This window comes from Artemia sp. Qi Xiang Cuo, chromosome 16 (genome assembly GCF_049724085.1).
Source record: "Artemia sp. Qi Xiang Cuo chromosome 16, ASM4972408v1, whole genome shotgun sequence".
Lineage (NCBI taxonomy): Eukaryota > Metazoa > Arthropoda > Branchiopoda > Anostraca > Artemiidae > Artemia > Artemia sp. Qi Xiang Cuo.
The window spans coordinates 15383259-15395961 of record NC_142809.1 but is presented as its reverse complement, the minus strand read 5'-3'; the positions used below and the strand labels follow the sequence as shown (position 1 = coordinate 15395961).

The 12703-nt window shown below is 33.6% G+C and overlaps 1 protein-coding gene across 2 annotated transcripts in view; it reads left to right on the top strand.

Moving 5' to 3' along the window:
* Window positions 1-12703, top strand: part of LOC148942614 (CAP-Gly domain-containing linker protein 4-like) — a 208731-nt gene that overhangs the window by 154491 nt on the left and 41537 nt on the right. For both annotated transcript variants that reach the window (XM_089102485.1, XM_089102484.1), the window contains exon 10: window positions 2544-2753. In XM_089102485.1, the coding sequence (XP_088958611.1) occupies window positions 2544-2753 (210 nt within the window). The remainder of the gene's footprint in view (window positions 1-2543; window positions 2754-12703) is intronic.

Genomic DNA, 12703 nt, shown 5'->3' with positions numbered 1-12703 from the left:
GGAGGAAATGTCAAAACTACTAGCTATTGTGTTTTCTGAATTACATTTGTTATTAAGTTTTTCAACTAATTCTGCCGAATTACTAATATAGGAATTTAAGGAATACAGTAAAGTTTGAAAGCTGTGCAAACCCAAGCGGGCACTTTAGCACATGCTACGACAGGTCTTAAGGGAATGCCTTGTTTATGTAATTTTGGTAAACCGTAAAATTTTGGTCAGAAGCTGCCACAAGGGAAAAAATTATTATATAATTGTGGGGTGATTTTACCATTCTGTTTTAGCTTCTTTAATTCATTTATAACATTATTAGCCAACTGATCAGTAGGATTATTAGGTATCGTTTTATATGTAGTTTTATCATTTAAATGGGAATAGATTTTGTTGTCATAATCTGTCGTATCCTTGGCAACAAGTGAATTGCATTTGTCTGCTTTGGTTATTATAACAGACGGATCTTTGCGGAGAATAGATAATATTTTTATGTCGTGCAAATTTTTTGGTGTAAAATTGGTAGGAGACTTAACTTTTTTTTGGCTGTTATAAAGGGTATTTATAAGACAAGACCTAACTTCATCTGAGCTAGAAACACATGTGTAGTATTTATGCAATGTGGACTCTAGAGAGGAAACTATATCTGCCACTGGATCTTGTTTCAGTAGAAAAGAGAATTTTGGACCTTTGCAGGGTTTGGATTTCCTGGGGTTCAAACGTTCTAGAAGAGAGGTTAACAATAGCGGGTCCAGGAGCCAATCTTGGAGAATAAATACGGTCTCTCATCGAATATTCATCCCCCAAGCTTTCCAATTTTGTATATAGTCGTTCCTTTGACAAGTGAAAATCATCGCTAAACAAATTCCCTTCTAATCTAACAACTTGAGAAAAATCCGCAGTGGACAGGTTTTCAAAATAAAAAATGAAATTTAGAAGGTTTTTCTTTTGAAAGAAATGATATGTCTTTTTTGTTTTTTTTTGTCCTTAATAATATGGACTATGGTTTTTAATTGTTGTGTATGAGAGAATTGCGCTTCTTTCCGGTATTTAAATGTAATTTATATCTTAAAGACTTAGGAATAAGACTTTCATCTCTTCAGGATTCTAAGAATTTTTGTTGATTGATAATATTAGCATGTTTTTTACCTAAACTAATAAAATAAAAGATATCATAGGTCAACTGCTCCCCATAGTCTAGACGTAAATAGCGACAAAGACCACACTGCCTTTTCATAACAAACAAACACACTTAGAAACAATAGGGAAAATTTTTCTCAAGACAGTGAAATTCAATTCAGTGGATATTTCTACCCTATGTCCAAGGGCCGTCTTCAGCACAACACCAACAAAATTATATATATATATATATATATATATATATATATATATATATATATATATATATATATATATATATATATATATATATATATATATATATATATATATATATATATATATATATATATATATATATATATATATATATATATATATATATATATATATATATATATGTATATATATATATATATATATATATGTATATATATATATATATATGTATGTATGTATGTATGTATGTATGTATGTATATATATATATATATATGTATATATATATATATATATATATATATATATATATATATATATATATATATATATATATATATATATATATATATATATATATATATATATATATATATATATATATATATATACATATAAAAGACATTAAAATATATTAAAATGCGAACTTTAAAACTAAAGATATTAAAAAAAAACTTTTAAAACAGCCCTAGCATAATTACTTCAGCGAAGTTCAACCAGGTCTGATAAATAAAGAATGTGAAACGATAAAATTCTTTCAAATGAAATAAAATAATTAAATACAAGTTTTCGATGCTAATCTTGCTTTTTTGGCAGCAAGCCTTAGAGGTCTTTTTGTAACCGGTTCTTTTACAAAATTTTGTCAGTCTAATCTCAATTGAAACTATTTCATTTGAATCTAGATACTATAATACTTTTCTAATCTAACTGAGTTTGCACAATTAAATTGGCTAAAAAGTTGCCATCAAATTTGCCACTATTTCCCAAGCAACCCTTCCCCTTTAGCCTACAATGACTAAAAACTTTCTGTTTCAGGTTTTGGATTTTGATTTTGGACGGCCGAGCTACATAGCCTTAATCAAAATACCGAGAAAACATGAGAATTTTCCTAAATGAATAAAAAAAGGTACTTAGTTTCAAAAATACGCATTCTTGGCTGGTACAAAGTTTTCTTATTGATTACCGGTTTCTCTTTAAACGTGAAGCATGTTTTAATTTTGAAAAAGGTTGTTCCACCCTGTTCCTCTCTACCTTCTCATGCTGAAACAGTATCATCCTTGTCAAGGAAAAACGATATTCTCTCTAGTATAACGTTGGTTTTGTTTGAAAGAGGATGCTTCGCTATACTCCTCTCTGCCCTCTCATGCTTTACTGGATGATACCAAATCTTTCTTGACAATTATAAACGGTGTTCTGTCTAGTATAACAATTTTTTAGTTTGAAAGAGGACGCTTCGCCATACTCCTCTCTGCCCTCTCATGCTTTACTGAATGATACCATATCTTCCTTGTCAAGCAAAAGCGGCATTGCAGATGACACAGAACCTTTAAGAAGAAGCCTGTCTACTAGGTATAGAAATGAAAAACTAAAAGAAAGTGAATCCGATGAGAAATCACCCCTGTCAAGGAAAGGATCAGTAAGAGCTGTGTAAGTTGTTATTGTTGCATTATATTTTCAGAAAAGAAGCTTAATTCCAATTTGTTTATCTAATTTTACCACATACTAGAAATTCGCTGAGCGAATTCGTTATCCGAAACAGCTCGGATCAAAACAAAAATAGTATAAATGGTTTGATAGCTTAACAGTCAAGATGACTGTCAGATTCAATACAGAAGTGCGTGAGGCGTGGAATATTAGCTCAAAAGAGTTAATTAAATTAGTAACAAACATGAACTGTCTAAGTAAGTTCAAGAAGGCAGAAACATCCAATTATGTTTTCGCTTCTATGGGAAAACATAGTGGGATGTTCTCTGAGAAAACTAGATGGCATATTCTTATAACCCCAGATAAAGACCTTTTCATGGATGGGATATAACAGGCCCCGGTCTGTTGTTTAAAATAAGCCCAACTATTTAAGCATGCGTTTCATTTCTAGTGAATTTTACTAATTTCACACTTTTATTGTCGCTTTTCTTTCATATAACTGTCTCTGTTAATCTGTATCAGAAACTAATGTAGTGATCAGGATGGATCTAGGATTGCACGAATATTCAACCCTAAGTCTTGGAGACTTCGGTGTCTGGTCTTAAGCTGGCTTAAGCAATGTTTGTACACTTGAGAGAGAAGTATTGATCCTTGATTTGCAGCAGTTTGCTTTTCTGGTGGTCCGAATGCTTTCAGTATTTCAATATTATGAAAACTGTGACAGTGAAAGATACTAGTTTTCAACATTTAGACTGATGATTTTAAACGTTTTGAATTGAGCTTTTTAGGATCTATGGCGGAGACGAGTTTTTGACAATGGATAATAACTATGTGCCGAAGAAAGTCTGACTAAAATTAGCCATATTGACCAAAATATGACTAAAATTGGTTTTATGTTGCCCAATAAATTCCGTAAATTCATTTCGGACTATGGTAGAAACGAGTTTTTGACAATGGATAATAACTATGTGCCGAAGAAAATCTGATTAAAATTAGCCATATTAGCCAAAATATGACTAAAATTGGTTTTAAGTTGCCCAATAAATTCCGCAAATTCATAACCCTTTTTCTTGTGAACTGTTGCAAAAATATGCCGAAAAATCAAAAGCATGCAGACTTTATTAAATTTAAAAAAAAGGTTGGAGTGGAGAAAACCTTTTATAAACGACGAGTGGATAATCTGAAAAAGGTGTTTTCTGCCGTGAAGTGGCGGATATTTTGAAAATCTATCTCTTAAAAGTGTAATTCCGCTTGTATTTGCATTTTTGAACACTTATTTTAAAATAGGTGAAACATAAAAATGACAATTATGGCGCGAAGGGTCTAAGATTTTTAAATTTCAGGATTAAAGAATTTCATTTTGTTTATTTGAATAGAAATGAAATGAGTGGTCTAAGTAAGGCTTGGAGCGATACTTACCGCGTGACGAGGATAAAGAAAACAAGGTACTTTCAAATATATCTCGCACAACATCTTAGAGAGGTGTTTTCAACTATATAAAATTCCCGAAAGTCATGTTTTCTTTGTCCTTGAATGGCCTAGAACAGTAATTTCTGGTTCAAAGGGTCATAAAGCTTTGAGAACTACCACTAAGACCTGTACTTTTCTTTGGATTTTGATCTCACACACATTTGTTAGGAAATGATAACTCTCAAAAGCAACAATTTGCCGCACTGATGTTTTCAATAATTTGGTATTTGTTATTAAAGTATTTTTAATATTCAATGCAGTAACGCTTTTATGAAATTAACGACTTAACAAAATTTTAAGAGAAAAAACAAGTTTTTAAACTAAAAGTAAGGACCCGTATTAAAACTTTAAATAAATAAAAATTTTCCATATGTGAGGGGGGCTTCCCCCTACTAAGCTTCTCTTTCACGCTAAATTTTGACTTTTTTCTCAATTCTTTAAAAAAGACTTCACAAGCATTGTAGGGCCGTTTAATGAGAATAAAAGCTTAGCCAAACCAATAGAGTCTTTGGTTTAAAGAGCAAGGGATTTAGAAGGGAGCAACCCCACTCATATATGCACTAATTTTTGTCTTTTTCAATATTTTTCTTTACTTTCAGTGGAAAAAAACAACTCATTTTTAAATTTTAATTTCTGATTGTTAATCAGATCATGCCGGAAAATCCAGCTCCCTCAAGGTGGTCTCAGGCACCATCCTCTTTCCCCACTCTGTACCCACCGACGCTTTTTCTTAACTAATGATTGGAAATTAAAAAATAAGTTTACTATTCATATTAAAGGGTTGGGACAAAAAGTCAAAATTTACGGTTAATTAAAAGTATACATATGCATATACATATACATATTATACATATATACATATACATATTATTAATTAAAAGTGTACATATGCTATATACTTAACCATACTATAGTATATACGTATATCTATATACTAAAGTATACGTAATAATTTGTGTCCATTTTAAGTTTTGATGTTGCTCCTTACTTTCAGTTAAGATAAAACTTAAAAAAAAAAAATTTCCAGTCGTTCTCAAATAATACCGGGAAATATGGCTCTCTTCCATGAAAAATCTTTTCCTGCACGGAGGAAGGAGGAGAAAAATTATACTGTGGAAAGCTCTTTTCACGTAAAAATCCCCCCCCTCCAGGAAATTCCCCAAGACAATTTCATTTAGCTAAAAATTCCACCCAGAAACTTTCTTGTGGACGATCTCAGGTGGAATATGTTTCTTGTGCAATTTCATTTGAAAAAGACTTTAATTTCTGATTGTTTTTAAAATCATATCGGTAATCCCCTCCGTGAAAAGTTTTCCAACAAAAAGCCTGCAAAAGGGTATTTACCAGCAAAGTTTTTTTGGGGGGGAGGGGTACGAAAGAAACTTTTAAAAACGCATCAAACTCCCTTATGATTTCTGGGTATATTTCTGGTCTATGCTGTTATTCTGTAGGTGAAGAATGACATTAAACCCCAAAATGAGTAGAATTTATTCTGTACAGGAGGAGGATTGCCCCTTCCTTATCCAAACCTCCGCCTAAGGGTCAAAGAAACTGGACTGTGCTTAGTAGATAAGAAATTGGGCGTTTTAGTCCTTTTTTTAAGTCCAAAGGTATTGGAGACCAACCAGCTGCGTGGGGGTGATATTTTCCGGGCGGGGGGATTATCTCTGTTTTTTTCTGGAGGCATTTTACCTGGGGGAGGGGTGTTTTGTGCGGGTTGTATTTTCGGGGGTGGGGGGTAAATGCCGGCCACCGAAAAAGGACAAGGAAAGATAAAAAAAGACCGCTAATATATCTTTAGATGCGTCAAACAAGGTATGCTCAATGTCGATAAAAAACAGAAAAGAACAGAAACGTCTAACAATAATAAAAAAAGGAATTGCAACTAATCGGGTGAAGAAGAGAAGGGAAAAATAAGAATTGCTCGTCAATAAAACTAAAAGTAATTAAAATCTAACTTGCGTTAGGCTGGGCCCTTATTATCTGGATGGGGTTGGAGTAGCTTAAATACATTTGGCTTGATTTTTTGTGTGGGAGGGGGAGGGGAGTCAATTTTTTTTTGTTTTATTTTTAAAAAAAATGTCTCTCGTTGTCTTATATAGTCTTGTTGTTTCATTCTTCCGGTTTCGTATTGCTTTTGTTTTTATTCTTTTATTTTACTAATATAAATGAATAGGTAAATCTTAAAATGAGTTCAGCTAAAATTGAATATGTAAATCAAGCTTAAAATGAACAAAAATATCTTACTACTGTAGCATAAATGGAACCCAAAACGAACATAAACTACATAAACAATCATACACCAAACAAACATAAATGAATAAATAAATCTTAAAACAAAAAAAGCTTTAATTAAATATGCGAATCAAGATTGAAACGAACAAAAATCACTACACACAAGAGTATGAGTACTGCCTCCTTCTCTAACTGTAAAGTATAAAAACTACTGCGTCATTGGCGCTTTACTGAAAATGAATTATATTACAAATATTTTCTTAAATACTTATTACAACATTGAAAATAAAAATGAAATTACAGTAATATTAAATTTTGAAATGATGGGATTTTCAGCAGTGGATATCACATATCAAATATTTAGTTTAATCTTATTTCTTCCCAAAACCGTTCACGATAAATTTAGTTTTACTACAAACAAGAATTTAGTTTATGCCTTCTTCCCTAACTGTAAAAATCTAAAGCCTACTGCGTCATTGGCGGTTCATTGAAAGCGAATTATACTACGAATATTCCCTTTTCCAATTGTTAGAGCATTGAAATGAAAATATAAACTACACAACTCAAGTTTTACATATTCAGTTTTATTTATTATAAAAAAGAATTTACTTCTTTAATTTTATTTATTTAAATAGAATTAAACCTTTAGCCTTCTTATAGTATATTAAACGTTAAATGTATATTAAGTTCGTTCATATCTTGTGGCAATTAAATGTTTCTCCTTCTCCTTGCACTATATAAGATTGCATTCAGATGCCTACTGGTACAGAAATTTTAGCCCACTTCACCACTGCAGATATGGGCGGTTTTGATAGATAACAAGCTGAACATTATCGATGAAATCGGATTCTAACTCTGGTGTTTAGCCTGTTAGGAAAATGGGTTTTGACTATAACTGATAAGGAAAAAACAGTCAACAAGGCGAGGGGATATGGTAGAACATTTTATTGCTGTGGCATTTAGCAGGAATAAAAATACCTTTCGTTAAGGGTACGGAGTGAGGAACATATTGGGACTATTGACTAGGCTAGAAAGGTTTTAGCGGGGCTGTGAACGTTACAAAAACAGGTTTGGTACGCATGTTAATCAACGTGGATATGGCAAAATGAAGATAAATACTGTGTATTAAGCCTCCAGGTTAGTAAGGTCGGCAGTTTTAAGAATGAAGGAATAAGGTATAATTATACTCTCTTTGTATACAATCCAGATAGAAAGCTTCTGAATAGATTATATTGTATCGCTAAGCCCCTTTGAAAGATGAGTATGCGAGACACGCGCAGGTGATTTGTCCTAGGCCACTTAAATTTATTCAAAAATTCGAGGAAAGAGGGGAATGCGTTAAGTTATTTAACGATAATTATGACATTCATTTTCCTCTAATATATGACGTTCTAATATTTATGACGTTATGACATCTAATATTTATAATAAAAAAATATAATATCGATATGACAAAGAAATCTAATATGTATAATAAAGAATTATATTTATGACATCTAATATTTATGACGTTCATGTTCATTACTATTAAAAATAAGGTCAGGGAGTTTAACTGGAGCTATAGCCATTTTTGGGGGATTAGAAAGGAGACAAACGCGGTTGAGGATACTGATTGTAAGGATGTTTGATTTAGGGGCACTCACTACCATATTTAAGGTGTTGGCTTTATCGGCAAAAAGGGTTTCAAGGGGCTTTTACATTGCAGGTTTCACAGATTGATGAGTCATTCAGAAAATTCTCTTTGCAGGGAAAATCCTTTCCCAGGTCACTAAAATAATAAAAAGTATAAGTGGTTCTAATAAAGCTCCCTGTGGGATCCCAAAATAAATACGAGGAGAGAAAGAATATAACCGTACATTCTGACATTTTTAAAACTTACGATCTATTCAAGGGAGAAGATATGGCAGTTTTAGCTAAGGAAAAACATTATTAAGAGTATATGAATGCCAGTTATCAGTCTGCCAGTTGAATTGAATTTATCAAGTATTTTGCAGTAGGTTGCATAGGTTGCGTCAAGACATGGCTAATTGTAGACAGAGAAAATCCAAGACAGATAGTCCAAGTAATTGAGAGGCAAGTGTTGAAATGGCTGGGGCACGGGTAAATGGCGGGAGTATGCATGACTCTCTTATTGGACACATACTTGTTTGTTAGTTTCTGGAAAGGCATGCCTGCCTAGAGTCTGAGGCATGTTGACCAAGAATTTAAAATTGACATCAGACCGTTGGATTGCCTGTAATGAGAGGCAAACAAGGCACGCCCGCCTATGATCTTAAGAAGGTTGACCAAGAATTTAGAATTGACATAGGACCATTAATTCGCTTGAAATAACAGGCAAACAATCGTTTAAAGCCATCTTTATCTTTCAAATAGTACCTATTCGTTGCCTAAGCTCAGCCCCACATTCTGAAAGAAATTTGAATTATTCACAAATGTTTCAAATTTTTGGGTCACTTGCGCTTCCCACTCATATACCTATACCCATACTCTTTGTACGGCCTTCCCAATATACCTATACTCTTTGTACGGCCTTCCCTCTATACCTATACTCTTTGTACGGCCTTCCCACTATACCTATACTCTTTGGTATAGCCTAGAAATGTTCTACCAAATGTTTGCTCTATCGATTTTCTGTGGATTAACTTCTGCATCTTCTTTATAATATTAGCAGAAATATTTTGAATTTTTCTATACCTTTCCCTAATAAGCCTAAATGTGCCCACTACCAGGTGAAGATACGTCACTAAACATGAATGGATTTTTATTTGGTTTTTCCATTTAGGGCTGAAAATATTCTGCTTTGTAACCTGATGTGCTCCAATTGGGTCCATGTTTCTTCCCTTTTTGTCGTTTTGATCGCCAGTTGATGTTATTTATTTCTTATATAACAGCATTTCTGAATTTCATTTTATTACTTTCCAATTTTATTGTGTGTCACAGCTCCGAATATTTCAGCTCTTTACGCTCTATTGCTTGACTTTATTACTAAGAAAGCGAAAAGTTTTATCTTTGAATTTCGTAACCTCCCAAATGTTTCTGAGATGAATGAATTTCCGTGTTATTCCCTTGCTGTAAAATTCTTCATTTTGTTTTATTGAGAACTGGTATTCAACCTTCCTCAGGGAATGGAGTGAATAAAAATTTCTAAAAACTAGAAAATTGCTGGAAACATCGAGTCTTCTAAGGATGATTCCTGGGAACGAATATTAACGAACTGCTTTTATAGAATTATAGGATTTTTATCTAGAATATATCTATCGAAGGGAAATAAAACTTATTATTAATGAAAAATAACTAAAAGTGAGCTTATTTTGTTTTGGCGTCATGGATGTCATCTTTAGATTGTTTTTACACAAATTCAAGAAACACAAATTCTGATATTTACGAGAAAAATATATTCAGGGGTAAATTTATATTCTTTTAAAATGCATTGGTGTTTTGTATTGTATTCTTTGCATTGTATTCTTTGGTCTTTATTGGACTTTGGAGCGCTGAAAGGTAAATGCTCATCATTTTGTAGATGCTGCCATTTCAGATTTTGAAGCTGCCCTGGTGTCCGTATGAAGGGGGTTCTGGGCCCCTCCTTGACGATGTTTTGAATTAGACTATAGAACCTAGCGTAAACATACAAAAACAACGGTTCTAGGCGTTTACCCCCCGGAAAATACCCCCCCCCCCGTGGAAAATACCCCCCTGGAAAATACCCCCCGTGGAAAATACACAACCTCGGAAAATGCCCCGCGGAAAATACCTCCCCCCACGGAAAATCCCGCCCGGAAAATACTCACCGTGTAAAGTACCCTCCCCCCAGTAAATACCCCCCCCCCCGAAAAATACTCCCGTGGAAAATATGGAAAAACGGTAATTGAAAAAAAAAACACTTAACACTTGGAAAAAACACTTGAATGAAACATTATATTTACTTTATGCTTTTTTTTTTTGTTTAAATGAAAGGCACAAATAACATAAACTTTGATTAGCGATCATCATAAAACTCTTAAATGAAACATTGCATTAACCTAATAATAGTACTTAATACATGGAAAAACGGTAATTGGAAAAAAAAACACTTAATACTTGGAAAAAACACATAAATGAAACATTACATTTACTTTATGCTTTTTTTTTTTTTTTTTTTTTTTTTTTTTTTTTTTTTTTTTTAACAAAGTTTCCAGAAACCTCGCTATTCTTATGTAATTTTTTCAGTGGCCATATACCTCGAAAGAATTGTTTTCTGACTTCGAACTGTCCAAATACTTACTTTCCCCCCCCCCCTTGTGTGCAAATATATAGCCCAAATTATATATTTCTTATATATTCTGTCACTTGTCTTTGTCTTGTCTCGCGCTAAGCTGAAAAAGACTAACGAAGACACCGGTTTGTTCTCGAGTTTTACACAGCGTAAACTTGAGTGAGTAGCCCATAATATACAAGTACCAAAACTCCTTTCCCCTACGGAAATAAAAAAAATAAAACTCAACAAAATTTTCAAGTTTTGAAAGCCTTAGTTTCCACGGGGGGGGGGTATTTTCTGGGGGGCATGTTCTGCCGGGGGGGTATTTTCCGCGGGGGGCATTTTCCAGCCGGTAAACGCCGGTCACCAAAAACAATGCCTGTCAATGAGCGTGGTTTCATAAATATTGACTATTGTCAGTATAAATCTTGCAAAATTACTAAACGACAAAATGGAGGAAACGAAGAAAACGAGGCAGTTAGCAATCAGTGACAAAAAGAAGGAAAATGCTAATATTTCAACTGAAACTTCCGCTCAGCCATCTTCAGTGCAAAAAGAAGAAATTTTCCTTCTTTTTTCATTTCCAGCTTTAAAAATAAATAAAAATCGGCTATGGGCGAGCTGGAAATCCTATGGGAATCTGCTATGGGCGCGCTGGAATCCATAGATAGGATACTAATATTATCTTTTCAAAACTTAGCCAGACCTCGAGTCTTAAAACCTCTTGAAGTTTTGCCGTGGCTGCGACCCATGAGTCATGCAACTATGGTCCCGAATATGTAACCTATGTGTGAAAAATGCGTGATTTTGACTTATAGGGGACCGTTAAATGTTCTATTTTTTTTATGGAATTGTCTGTGGAATTAAACAACCCTTGAAATAGGTTTCAATGCCACAAAAACTATGTTATAGATATGTTACCGTGAATGTCCGAAATCTACATAATATAGACATCCACCGGGGAATGTCCGAAATTCCTTTTTTTTTTCTTGGTAAACTCAATTAGCTTTGCGAGTCAGGTTTTTCAGTCTCGGACTTCACCAATGAATGTTGACATTAATGACATTCATGGTAACAGATACACTTGTTTTCGTTTCGTTTCGATTGCCCTCGACAATGTGATGCCCGTCCACAAAATCTTAAGGTATACATGGTAATTTCATCTAGTAATTTGACTCAAACCCCCTAAAGCATATAACTTGAAGCTTTAAAGGTTCTAGCACCATAATTGAAATAATCTCCTCACATTTAATTGGAATCAAATAATCCCTTCCTACGGATGTAGATGACATGAATCCGACCCCTCCCCCCTCCCAATTCCAGATCCAACGCCCTCTTTTGGATGAACGAATTGATGAACAAATTTATACTCCATCCTTAGATCCAACAGATCCTTATCCAAATCCAACAGTCTGTTTGGTAGAGTTGTGATAGCAACCATTTGGGGACACTATCTTCCTACTGAGGTTGGCTAAGGCACGGACCCTGAAAAGACACAACTAAGAAGCTTATTCATTATTCCCACCAAGTTTGATAAGAGATCTGACAACCTATTCTGCTAGATGTGAGAATCACAAAGATTTAGAAAATCCCTCTATGTCTTTCCACAGAGGTTAGATTTGGTACGAACCCATAAAAGCCATGATTAGGATGCCTACTTTTACTTTTTACCAAGTTTAGTTGAGATCCGTGGACCACCTGGGCTGATAATGTGATTACAAGAATTTAATGAGCCGCATTAAAATTTAATGTTAAAAAAGGTAAATAATTGGGATTTAGGATTTAAAGATTGCCTTGTCAAGAATTATTTTTTGGAATTTTGGAGAAACACAGTGTTGACACAGTCCTTGAAGAGGTAATTCCATGTTCTTCACACGTTCCACATTACAAAACCACTAAGTATTTGACTTGGACTCAGAACAATTTCGTTTTGATTCTTTTTTTTTGTTTTTTTTTTACTATTAATAGGTTTGAAAAAATGATTTACTTTTCTGGAGATATGTTGGAAATTTCA